The 12,614-nt window shown below is 39.2% G+C and overlaps 1 protein-coding gene across 1 annotated transcript; it reads right to left on the bottom strand.

The window, feature by feature from the left end:
- Window positions 1-1,086: 1,086 nt before the first annotated feature.
- LOC124114652 (toll-like receptor 4) lies at window positions 1,087-11,186 on the bottom strand. The gene is made up of 2 exons (XM_046475325.2): window positions 10,808-11,186; window positions 1,087-3,975 (listed from the first exon to the last, which is right to left on the bottom strand). Exons 1-2 carry the CDS (start codon window positions 10,888-10,890, stop codon window positions 1,452-1,454), a joined length of 2,607 nt encoding a protein of 868 aa, XP_046331281.2. The 5' UTR covers window positions 10,891-11,186; the 3' UTR covers window positions 1,087-1,451.
- Window positions 11,187-12,614: the final 1,428 nt, after the last annotated feature.

Below are 12,614 nucleotides of genomic sequence, written 5' to 3'. Positions count from 1 at the left end.
ATCCGGACGAATTCAATGCAAACAGTGACAGATTAACGGGTTTCAATGAAGTAGGTTATCTATGTTGTCTCCAGTACAACGCAGATAAAAGCACACATTCTTACAGTAAGATTCGACAAGAGAGTGAGAAAGTCAGTTAGGTTTAACGCCGCTTTAAACAGCATCCCAATTATATGACGGCGTATTTCACGAAGTGATGCGGGTCTCTGATGTTTACAACCTTGGTGAAACCACGGGTATGGTGCAGACAAACCTAGAAACACAGTCGAGGCAAACCGGGATTCGAACCCATAAACATAGGTTTCTGGCATGCCCAAGGAACGCAATTCTACAGGGCGAATTGTGGCGCCTTTGACGACAGCCATCCGTCTCCATCTCGATAAGAGAGGAGATTGGGAACCCCATCGATACACGATATGAATCGATACATAAGATGTCGACGAGGAGGTAAAACCCTTTCCTCGGGAAGACGGAAAAGTCACTAACTGGGGCATGACGCATCATTAACTCTTCGCTCACACTTAACACATGTCGAATGCGGAAGGGTAACAATCTGGTCGCTTAAAATGTGGCAAATCAGTGGGACACACAGATTGTGTAGGGCAAGGCTCCACACCAAGAAGGGGCACGCACAAAGCGCTGGGCGTAGTTTTACTCTAGTTAACGGATCATTTGGTCTTCATAGTCTTTCTCAACTCCCTAGGGAGTCCACAACTCAAGCTCCTAGTAAGGCGCTTTATGGTTGGCAAACACATTACAAACTCTTCTTACAAGGCACTAAATTGTACTGCTGGTGAATCACTATAACTTATTATTACTCTGTGTACCTGTGAAATACGTAGAGCAAGCCTCTTGTTACATTTACGTTCATGTAATCTCATTCTGTATATGTGTGTTTTTAAATTTAGGCACTCCGGCTCAAAAGAACTAAGGCGCTTCCTGAAGTCTCTTTGTCGGGATTGGGGTGGGGGGGTGGGGGGGGGTGGGGTGGGGTGGGTGGGGGGGGTGTGGGGGGGGGGGGGGGTGTGCCACGGGTGGCTCAGTCGTCTGAGGCGCCGCAAAGCGATTGTGGGTTCGAATCCCGGTTTGCCCCGATTATGTTTCTGGATTTGTCAGCACCATACCCGTGCTCGTGGGTTTCACCGAAGTGACGAAGTTGACGTCATTGTGACGAAAGGTCTGACTGACGTCATAGCTGAAGAATATGAACATGCTTTACTAACAAGACGGTCGTGATCAGAGCAGAGCTGAAAATATTGAGTAATAAAGACATTTTTACACTCGCATGTGTCTCACATTGATTTTACGAAACTCGTGTTAGAATTCATGTCTCACCCTCCCTCTCGCTCGTGAAATACACACATTCTGACATCCGATTCGTAACATCAGTGTGACACACATGCTCGTATCATAATCTCTATGTATATATAAAAGATAACCTACAAAACAATCTAACTATCAATCGCCGCGGACACATTTGCCCAGAACAGTTCCTGATCGCTGCTATCGTTTGGGCAGTCTATGAAACGGCTGTTCTGCACATCATAGAGGATCTCGGGTGGAATGTCCTTATTAGGAATATCCTCAAGCATAATGATGACCATCACAGATCGGCCAGTAGACACGCTCTCCATGTTGGCCATGTGTAACTCATACCTGCACCACTTCTTCTTCAGGAACGCCTGGGACAACAACAACACAGTTTTCTTGCTGCTCCTTATCCCGTCGATGATGTTCTCAGCAATAGTAGCTCCTGGGAGGGAATCTCGATCCCGGATGTAAAGTCTCGTACCCCGCTTGTGTTCTAGCTTTGGAATCATGTCCTTGCGGACAAAATCAAGGTCAAGGTCAGCGTAAGACACGTAAACGTCATAATCGTAAATACGTTCATACTCAATGTTGTTTCTTAGTCTCAGTTTGAACACATAATAAATGTAAATTATTTTCCATCGATATCGATAACAAATAGTTCCCACTATCAGAGAAAAGATCAGGACGAGTGTCACAATTAGTCCCATAGCTAGGGCTATGAAGTTAGCGCAAGACGCTTTCAGATTCTTTAGTACGTCATGACCTTTAAAGTGTATCACTTTCCCATTAATGTCTACGCAACGATACAGTTCTTTGTTTGCTGCCTGAATTTTGGAGTTTAGTAACCATTCAAGAAATTCTATATTTTGACATGTGCATCGGAGGTCATTTCCCGAAAGGTCTATTGTAAACTTGTGAAACTCGGCTATCCTGTCCATCTGGGCTCTCGTTCGTCGTGAGATATATTTGATGTTGTTGTTTGAACAATTTATACTCGTAAGATTTAAGTTATTTTCAAGATCTACAAACAGGCTGTCCATATAGTTATAAGAAAGATTCAATGTCCTCAATGATTTCAGTCCTGAGAGGAAATTGCGATTCAAGAACAATATGTTGTTGAGGGACAAATCTAAAACTTCTACTTTGCTTTGATTCCGTAAATATTGCCCATTATCAGACATTTTGAGAGCATTGTGGGATATATTTAGGTGTGTAAGTGACGGAAAGTTTACAAAAAAATCTTTTTTGATATACATTGCAAGATTTCCTGAGAGGTCAAGATGGGTAACATTTTCTAAACCATATACAGGACCAAGCCACAGAGCAAAAATGTTATAAGACAGATCAACATGCCTCAGGCTATTTTCAGCAAAATATAATTTCGACAAATCATATGCTAATTTACAATCAGTATACTTCAGGGTTTTCAGTTTAGGTGGAACACCATAGGGTGTGATGTTCTGTTGATGTTCCAGTGACCTTTCATGAAGAAAATCTCCCAAATATATCTCTCTTCTTGGTGTTGTTAAACAATTGTCAGTTTGATGGTGAGAAGAAAGGTCTCTGGAATAGTTATCCGGTTCTGCAAATGGTAACTTGTGAAGTCCCCTCGTTGAACTCAAGTCCAGTGACACTAGTCCTGTCAGGTTCTGTAGATACCAGATGTATGCACCGTAGGTGAGACGGTTGTTCCTGATACTGACAGTCTTTAGTGTATTTGGCAACAGCCTGAACACATCTTCGTGAATTAATTCGATACGGTTGTCGTTAGCCTCTATTGTTTCCAGGGAAGTATTTTGAAGATTTAAACCAATCGATTGTGGCACCAAAACACAAATAGTATGTTTTCCCACCATCTGGTTAATATAAAGTTTTCTAAGTCTTGATTTATCCAGTCCAGTCGTAGCATTCTCGACTCCTTTGAATTTTAAGTAGGTGTTACCTGATATATCTAGAGTGTCAATGTTCCGCAAGAAGGAAAGAGCTCCAGGTTTTACCGTAAAGATTTTACAATAAGAAACGTTAAGATACTCCAGCATCGGGACGTTTTGCACTAAGTCCTCGGACAAGTAATCAATTTTGCAACGCCCATTTTCACCAGATAGGGATAGGTATGTAAGATTGTACATCACACCACATCCATTACCAATAGGACTTTGAAAACCATCCATGGTGAGACGCTCAAGAGACATCAGATGACACAGGATCATATCAGGGATGTCGAGATAAGTATTGTTGCTGATGTTCAAAACTTTCAGTTTCGTCAAGGGAGAGAATATCTGTGATGATGTGAACGTAAAGTTGAGTCTGTTTGTGGACAGGTCAAGAAAGGCCAAATCCCCAACACTGTTAAATGTGTCATTTTGGACTTCAGACAAAACATTAGAGGAGAGATCAAGGGAAGTCAACATTGTATAATAGTTTAAATCCGAGTTATTAAGGGTAGTGATTACGTTTCCATGGAGATTCAGATAACAAATCTCGCGGTGCAGTGTCGGTGGAATCGCCGTCAAATTCAGGTAGGAACAGTTCGCATAGTAACAGTCTTCATGCATTATTTTGGAACAAGTGCATGGCAAACAGGGTTTGTTGGCGTTTCCTCCATTGGATATGGTCATGAGAAGTAACAAAGGAACGTAGTCTTTGAGAGCCATTGGGGTCAATCTGCAAAACAAATAACAACGTATACATAATTGAAATATGGTCATCATCTACCTATATATTGTAGGTTCGAATCCCAGTTCGCCCCGAGTATGTTTCTAGGTTTGTCAGCACCATACCCGTGCTCGTGGGTTTCACCGAAGTGGTAAACGTCTGAGACCTGTATCACTTCGGGCTTTCCTCCCACATTAAGCTGACACGCCGTGATATAACTGGAATACTGTTAAAAGCGGCGTTAAACCCAACTCACTCACTCACTACTCTACTTATACTTTATATCCCGCAGCAATTGCAGAATTTATGGAAAATTTTGTTATTTTTGAAAAAGCCAGAACTTTCTGGAACAGGTAACGAAAGACCAGATCCAACAAAAGTAGTATCAGAGTGTGCAATAGCACTTGTGCGTTTGATATTAGGAAGAAGAAGGCGATAAAATGAGGTTTTATCTGACAATCACTTTATCTGCTCGTTGAAATACAGTCCAGCTTATATTGTTAGTGAGTGAGTGAGTGATTCCTAGCGGGTAAGTTAGGTTTTAGTTTGATGCTGGCCCCACCAAGTTGTTGTCACATCAAGAGTCATAATCAAGGTGATTCAAAACAACGGTTATCTACCAGGAAGTCCAGCATTTCACAAACAACACGTCCCATTTTAGTTCTGGAAACCCAAAAGTCCAGAAACTCTACGCTCTTTGCCCAGTCTCGGTTAAAGGTATTTACAAAATTAAACATGCCGTTTTCATGGGAACATACCAAGGAAGAAAAAATGAAAAAAGAATTGTTCAAAAACTCAATATTTAGACTATGTCGCCCATGGGCCTGCCCATGGGCGAAGTGTGGACCATGGGCCTGCCCATGGGCGAAGTCTGGCCGATGGGCGAGAATATGTTCCTGAACTTAAAACTCATGATTTTGTTTCGCAAATACATTAAATGTATTCATTGAAGTATCATGACACAAAATTAAACTCATTTTAACCTAATTCAACGATTTTATAGCGATATTGAAATATTTCGCCCATGGGCGAGAAAAAGGTTATACTTAGTAAAAATTATACTCAGTGTCTCCGCAAAGTAATATAGTACGGTACTTAGAGTACATGTGAAATTATACTCAGATTAGGGAGATGTTTAATCCATATAACGTGTTATTATTCTACCTAACAATGTATTTAATGAAATGAATGCAAAACAAACTCAACGGCTAAAAGGTTTCATTGAAAAAACTACCCCTAGTCTTGACTAATAAAACAACTGCAACCCGACACAGATTAAACGCAACTTACAAACACAATCATAATCTGGTTAGTCTGTATCACTCAACGAGGCCGCTTCCTCTGCCAACAGTATGACAGTATTTGGCAGTTCAGTAATTAGGAGCCAAAACCAGGCAGGTACGCTGGTCACACTTGACTGGTCTGACTGATGATTAGGTCGTCTGACAATTGGGAGTAAACCATAGCAAGAAGTATCTGCGAAACTATTTGCTCCTTTTATGGGAGAATATGTTCCTTTACTTAAAACTCATGTTTTTGTTTCGCAAATACATTTAATGTATTCATTCAAGTATCATGACACAAAATTTAACTCATTTTAACTTAATTCAACGATTTTATAGCGATATTGAAATATTTCGCCCATGGGCGAGAATATGTTCCTGAACTTAAAACTCATGATTTTGTTTCGCAAATACATTAAATGTATTTATTGAAGTATCATGACACAAAAATTAACTCATTTTAACTTAATTCAACGATTTTATAGCGATATTGAAATATTTCGCCCATTGGCGAGAAAAAGGTTTGGCCCATGGGTAGGCCCATGGGCGAGAATATGTTCCTTTATTGAAAACTCATGATTTTGTTTTGCAAATACATTAAATGTATTCATTGAAGTATCATGACACAAAATTTAACTCATTTTAACTTAATTCAACGATTTTATAGCGATATTGAAATATTTCGCCCATGGGCGAGAAAAAGGTTTGGCCCATGGGCAGGCCCATGGGCGAGAACATGTTCCTTTACTCAAAACTCATGTTTTTGTTTCGCAAATACATTAAATGTATTTATTCAAGTATCATGACACAAAAATTAACTAATTTTTACTTAATTCAACTATTTTACGGAGTTATTAAAATATTTCGCCCATGTCTTCGTCAGTCCCTTTCAAGCATCAACTAACTGTTTGCAAAGTATATTGTATCATGTGAAATATACTTTATATTATATCATTACATTACTATTTAAAAAGGGCATTTGGGTGGATGTTTCCTTTAGTTCTACAAATTTCACCTGTTTTACATATTGTAGCGATCTTTAATGAACCCGGCCTTACCTCTCAAAACGTTTTGGCGGTTTATCATACGTATTCATGTGCGTGTACTCCAATTCATTGGAGTTATTTTCCACAACATTAAATTTTAGTTAGTTTCTATTTCATTTCCCATTTCATTTCCCGTTGATACATCACACTGTATTTAAATGGAAAAAACTATTTGTCTTTTATTGCGTAACGTTTGGCTGAATATCTTACATTCTAACGAAATCTCGAAATAATTATTGAATTACATGCGGTTTCGAACTGACCAGTGGGAATTATGTTTCAATGCGATTGAGGAAAACGTGAGTGAATATTGTGACACCAAAGCAACTTTTAACTGCATTGTCTCTTTTGGTATGAAAATGGTAATAGTTAAGAAAAACGTAACAGCCTTCTTATGATAATTCTCATATTCTCATTAGTACGTTGTGTCTAATTACAGTGTCGGCCTTATTTACAGGTGATTCTACAATACTTGTTGTCGGTCAATTACAATCTGCCACACCACGCGTGAATAAACAGTTATGCAGGTGTTGCTGTGGGCAAATACCTAGCCTGAAAATGTTTATTTTTTTTTAGGATACATGTTTTACAAATGTTCGTTGATATGTGGATATATTAAGCACAAAGACAAAAAAATGTTTATGAAAGATGAATTAGTGCCTTGGTATATTCATCGAGATGTGTATCATCGTTTAATGGGGTCATTCAATAAAGGTATGTTTGGAGGAGATATCAAAGGAGCCGCCCAATATACACAGTGTCGTCCGGTGAACTACCACCCCACCCTGTCCATTAGAGTTACGTAATCGGTACACAAATATATTTGATGCGGTGTCAGTGCGGAAGGAGTTTGAATTACGTCCGCCACTTGCCACAGAAATCCTCAAAGTATAGAAACAATAAACAAGGTCAATCCGTACTAATTACCTAGTGACGCACGTAACAACGACTGTCAATAGGGAAAATGGTGAAAACAAATTGAAATAGATTTTAATAAAACATTATTGTACTAAATAACTCGCAAAAGCGGTGCCTAAAATTGTTTGACCGTGTTATGTGTGTTGTAAACTGACGAATAGCAAGTAATTGTCATGCTGTACGCATGGTTCCATATACAAATTCAGTTATACAACCGGTATGAAACTGAGAACTGAGATACCAAGTACAACCTGCATTCACACACGGAAGCAATATACTTGTGTGTATGCCCTCTCCTCTAAAAAATGTATCACTAAAGTATTTGCATTGTAATAAATATAGTAATGATAAAACGTGGTAATTTGGTAGGTCTCCGACAGATATGATTTTCAGTTTTTTTACACCTTTGATTGATACGGATTACGTACCTGTAGTCTAATCACTGTCTCTAATGTATCTGCTTGTTAGAAATTTCAAATGTCTTGTTATAGCACTGTTCCTAAAATACGGCAGTTTCTTTTATCGGGTATAAATAGTTGATTCGTCTTGTCATGCAGTCATTTTTACTTGATCGAATGATTTCCACAAAAAAATACGGCAGAGAGTTTTGTATATTATTCTATTTTTAGAAGATTTTAGAAGATGCTTACATCACTGTATTTCAGGACGTAAAACTGATAACATTCAAACATGTAATTAGTACACAGTTAATTGTTACATATAATTTCCTGCATATTCCTTTTTGAACAAAAAGCCTACATGTATACTGATATCGGTGTCCACTGTTAAAAGGGTATTAGTGCAGTCAGCCATGGTAAATGGAGAGACAATAATAAGGACCAAACTTTTTCAGCTCAGAGTGTTAGTGGTCCTGGAACCCATAGTGTCAAACAGGTTCTGCACTAAACGTCCATCAGATTCTACTGTTCAGCAACATTGTCGCTGAATTTCAGAACTCTGGCATGATATAATAATCAAGGATTTCGAAGGTGAACGAGGGGAAAGGCAGAGGCACGTGGATTTACCCTCAGGTTATTATTGTCTGGAGTTCACATTTTGGGGCATTTCATATACTAATTGAACAGAGTTCACCTGCACATGTCCACTTTAGTGATACAGACTGTAACCAAAAATGCAATGAGCCGTAGCTCTTAATCCCTTATAACAACGGTAACAACAACCAGGGTGAGGACACAGTAAGGTTAAACCGTGTCCAACAGACAATCTGAGGTGGCTATCTCCCATCAAGTCAGCTCTGTTTTTAAGCGCATAGTTATGTTTTTACATATTGAAATAAAAGGAATTTAAAAAATTATATTTAACAAACCTAGTCATTACCAAATACATAACTTTATAACCCTTTCTAGACTTCGTTCCAACTAACCTGGATCATTCAAATCGCTCGCGAAGGTCGTATGCGACTTTAAAGTGAATACGTCTACAGTGTACAAGTAACTTTTAACTGTATCATATATACTCATGATAAGCAATTATTTTCGTTCCTAATTCGAATGAGCACATTCTGAGGCTAAATCTGCAAAAGGACAGATAAAATATTTCTTTGTACAATGCAAACGATACAAACGTAGCGTCTGATAATAGAGACAATGATTTAATAATCTGCAATATATCAAGTGTTCTCGTTCAATCTATTGTACGTATTGAAGTGATTGTAAAGTTTCAAGGAGTACTAAAATGTTGTGGTATTATGAATGTATTTAGAATATGAATAGCGAAAAACAGTCACCATATCGGATGTACATGTATAACTTGTCTTCCAGCACCACGCTTGTGCCGAGGCCCATGGTCATAAAACTAATCGGTCCCATAAAAGGAGCAAATAGTTTCGCAGATACTTCTTGCTATGGTTTACTCCCAATTGTCAGACGACCTAATCATCAGTCAGACCAGTCAAGTGTGACCAGCGTACCTGCCTGGTTTTGGCTCCTAATTACTGAACTGCCAAATACTGTCATACTGTTGGCAGAGGAAGCGGCCTCGTTGAGTGATACAGACTAACCAGATTATGATTGTGTTTGTAAGTTGCGTTTAATCTGTGTCGGGTTGCAGTTGTTTTATTAGTCAAGACTAGGGGTAGTTTTTTCAATGAAACCTTTTAGCCGTTGAGTTTGTTTTGCATTCATTTCATTAAATACATTGTTAGGTAGAATAATAACACGTTATATGGATTAAACATCTCCCTAATCTGAGTATAATTTCACATGTACTCTAAGTACCGTACTATATTACTTTGCGGAGACACTGAGTATAATTTTTACTAAGTATAACCTTTTTCTCGCCCATGGGCGAAATATTTCAATATCGCTATAAAATCGTTGAATTAGGTTAAAATGAGTTTAATTTTGTGTCATGATACTTCAATGAATACATTTAATGTATTTGCGAAACAAAATCATGAGTTTTAAGTTCAGGAACATATTCTCGCCCATCGGCCAGACTTCGCCCATGGGCAGGCCCATGGGCCACACTTCGCCCATGGGCAGGCCCATGGGCGACATAGTCTAAATATTGAGTTTTTGAACAATTCTTTTTTCATTTTTTCTTCCTTGGTATGTTCCCATGAAAACGGCATGTTTAATTTTGTAAATACCTTTAACCGAGACTGGGCAAAGAGCGTAGAGTTTCTGGACTTTTGGGTTTCCAGAATTAAAATGGGACGTGTTAAACTGTTTTCTCATTCAACTTCAGATTACATTTGTTTTTTATCTGTCACACATTGGTCAGAAGCTTGACAAGGAAGATGTAACTATATCTATGGTCACCACACTTAGTAAGAAAAGCTCCAAGGATTAAGGAATGAAGTTCCTCAAGTTTGCCACGTGATTCCATCTGTCAAACTCGTTATCTGATTACACATAATTCGGTTCACAGCCAAACAATGTATCCTATTTGGACAGACAGAACTGGCCTTCACCATACATACTCACAACCAAAAGAAACGCGAACCATAGAAACATTGAGAACTATGTATCTGAGTGAGTGAGTATGGTTTTACGCCGCTTTTAGCAATATTCCAGCAATATCACGGCGGGAATCGAACCCGGGTCTTCGGCGTGACGAGCGAACGCTTTAACCACTAGGCTACCCGACCGCCCCCTGTAGACTTATAAAGCATTCAGGGGAAATGGATAGAGGCACTAAGCAAACTACATGCGACCCTCTTCGTGACACGGTTCACTGTACTGTGTTATATAAAAACTGTTTCAGGATGTAAATTTTAACTACTTAACATTCAAAAAGGAAACTAGAATTAGAAATTACGGCCGTCATATAGCTGAAATATTGCTGAGTGCTGCGTTAAACAACAAACAAACAAACAAACAAACAAACAAACAAACCAGAGAAAAACACATACATCGCATCTCTGTCTCGCTCCCCTCTCAGCGCTACGGACTGTTTCACAGTGTTTTCGTAATAGATCCCCGATCCTAATCTGCGACGCTTTAGCAAATAGTATGCGTCGTGATCTAACGACAAATACAACCTGGTCGCTTTCTAAAACACTTGCCTTCAAATACGCGTAATTACTTATACAAAAGATGTCAAATAGAGTGATAGATCACAACCACTCACCTCGCTTCCTTCCCCTGTAGTCGCAGCGTCATATGTAGTCGATGATCATGCGATGTCTGGATGTTGACGGGGCAGTCAAGCATATGAACTTTGTCACTCCTCAAAACAAGGAAGACTGCACGGACCCACGTGACTTGTCTGTAAGCATTTCCTATAGTTTCCTATAGTTAGATACAATACTGCATATCCACTTCCTGCTGCAAGTCAGTTCTGTTGATATCACAGGCAAGTAAATTATCTCTCAAACCTTAACACACACGCTAACCGTGTTGCTATGTGCGGTATTGAGCTGTATTAAGGAACTATTGTAACTACATCACGCCAGCAATTATAATTTGTTTGTTGTTTAACGCCCAACGCAGACATATTCGAGCTTCAATGGCGGCGGTGTGTATATAATTGAGTCTGGGCCCGACAATACAGTGACTGACATCTTGAGCATCGATCTACCGAATGAGAGACGATGACATTCATCAACCAAGCCAGCGAGCCTGACCACCGGACGCCGTTAGTCGCCTCTTACGACAAAACCTGTTCTAACCGGATGTTCACGAGCCCAGCATTGAAGAGAGTGAGCGATTTTTTTGTTTAACGCCGCACTCAGCAATATTCCAGCTATATGACGGCGGTTGGTAAATAATCGAGTCTGGACCAGACAAACCAGTGATTGGCATCATGAGCATCGATCAACGCTATTAGGATCGATGACATGCATCAACCAAGTCAGCGAGCCTGACCACCCGATCCTGTTAGTCGCCTCTTCCGACAAGCATAGTCGCCTTTTACGGCAAGCAGGGGTTGCTGAAGATCTATTCTACTCCGGATCTTCACGGGTAAGCGTTGAAGTATTCGAGTCAAACGACACTGAATCGACTAAAGTTAGTCAGGACATTAGTGTTGGGGACTGCTTGCAAAATCATGATTGATGATTTGATCATCGCAACCGGTCGATCATCGAAATTAATGGGTTGGTGTCATTTTAATGTGAAGTTCAGTAAAACTAGATTACACTTAACAAAAACACATACTTGCTTCAGCGCTTTATTTAAATGAAAAACAACAACAATGTTCTTATTTCTGCTCCAAGTAGTTGGAAGGAGAGCAATACAGTTAAACCTCCTTAGGCCGGACACCCTGCTTTCCGGATATTCTGATAGACACACCTACGTGTATACGAAGGGTATATTCTATTCTGTAACACTTATTCGTTAAACTCGACTTCAACTACATTGAAAATGAATATCATTTCCTTCTTATTTGTACTTCATATTCAACATTACGTTTACATTTTATTGATACATATTTTCACACTAATCCATCCTATGAAAAAATTGTAAATCTTATGTCTTCTAAATGTAAATACACTATTACACAACTTGCTAAATATATCTACCACGCTTTTAGATTACGCGAGTCACGCACAATTCACTGATGTATTATTTATGTATTATATTCCTTTCATGTATTTATGCATACACTTTATTGATATCATGTATGTTCTATGGGCCTATGGCCTGAAACTTGGAGGAAATAAACTCTATATATATGCGTTAAACTACGCTTAATTTTAATCCGGACGAATTCAATGCAAACAGTGACAGATTAACGGGTTTCAAAGAAGTAGATTATCTATGTTGTCTCTAGTGCAACGCAGATAAAAGGACACATTCTTACAGAAAGATTCGACAAGAGAGTGAGAAAGTCAGTTAGGTTTAACGCCGCTTTAAACAGCATCCCAATTATATGACGGCGTATTTCACGAAGTGATGCGGGTCTCTGATGTTTACAACCTTGGTGAAACCACGGG

Source organism: Haliotis rufescens, unplaced genomic scaffold (genome assembly GCF_023055435.1).
Source record: "Haliotis rufescens isolate VD_foot unplaced genomic scaffold, xgHalRufe1.0.p SCAF_7, whole genome shotgun sequence".
Lineage (NCBI taxonomy): Eukaryota > Metazoa > Mollusca > Gastropoda > Lepetellida > Haliotidae > Haliotis > Haliotis rufescens.
This window is presented reverse-complemented; position numbering and strand designations above follow the sequence as displayed.

Excerpts from the sequence above, each read along its gene's own strand:
- LOC124114652 (XM_046475325.2), bottom strand. The coding sequence starts at position 10,890 with ATGCTTGACTGCCCCGTCAACATCCAGACATCGCATGATCATCGACTA. Across the intron at positions 3,976-10,807 it reads CTACAGGGGAAGGAAGCGAG|ATTGACCCCAATGGCTCTCA; the intron begins GTGAGTGGTTGT and ends TTTGTTTTGCAG.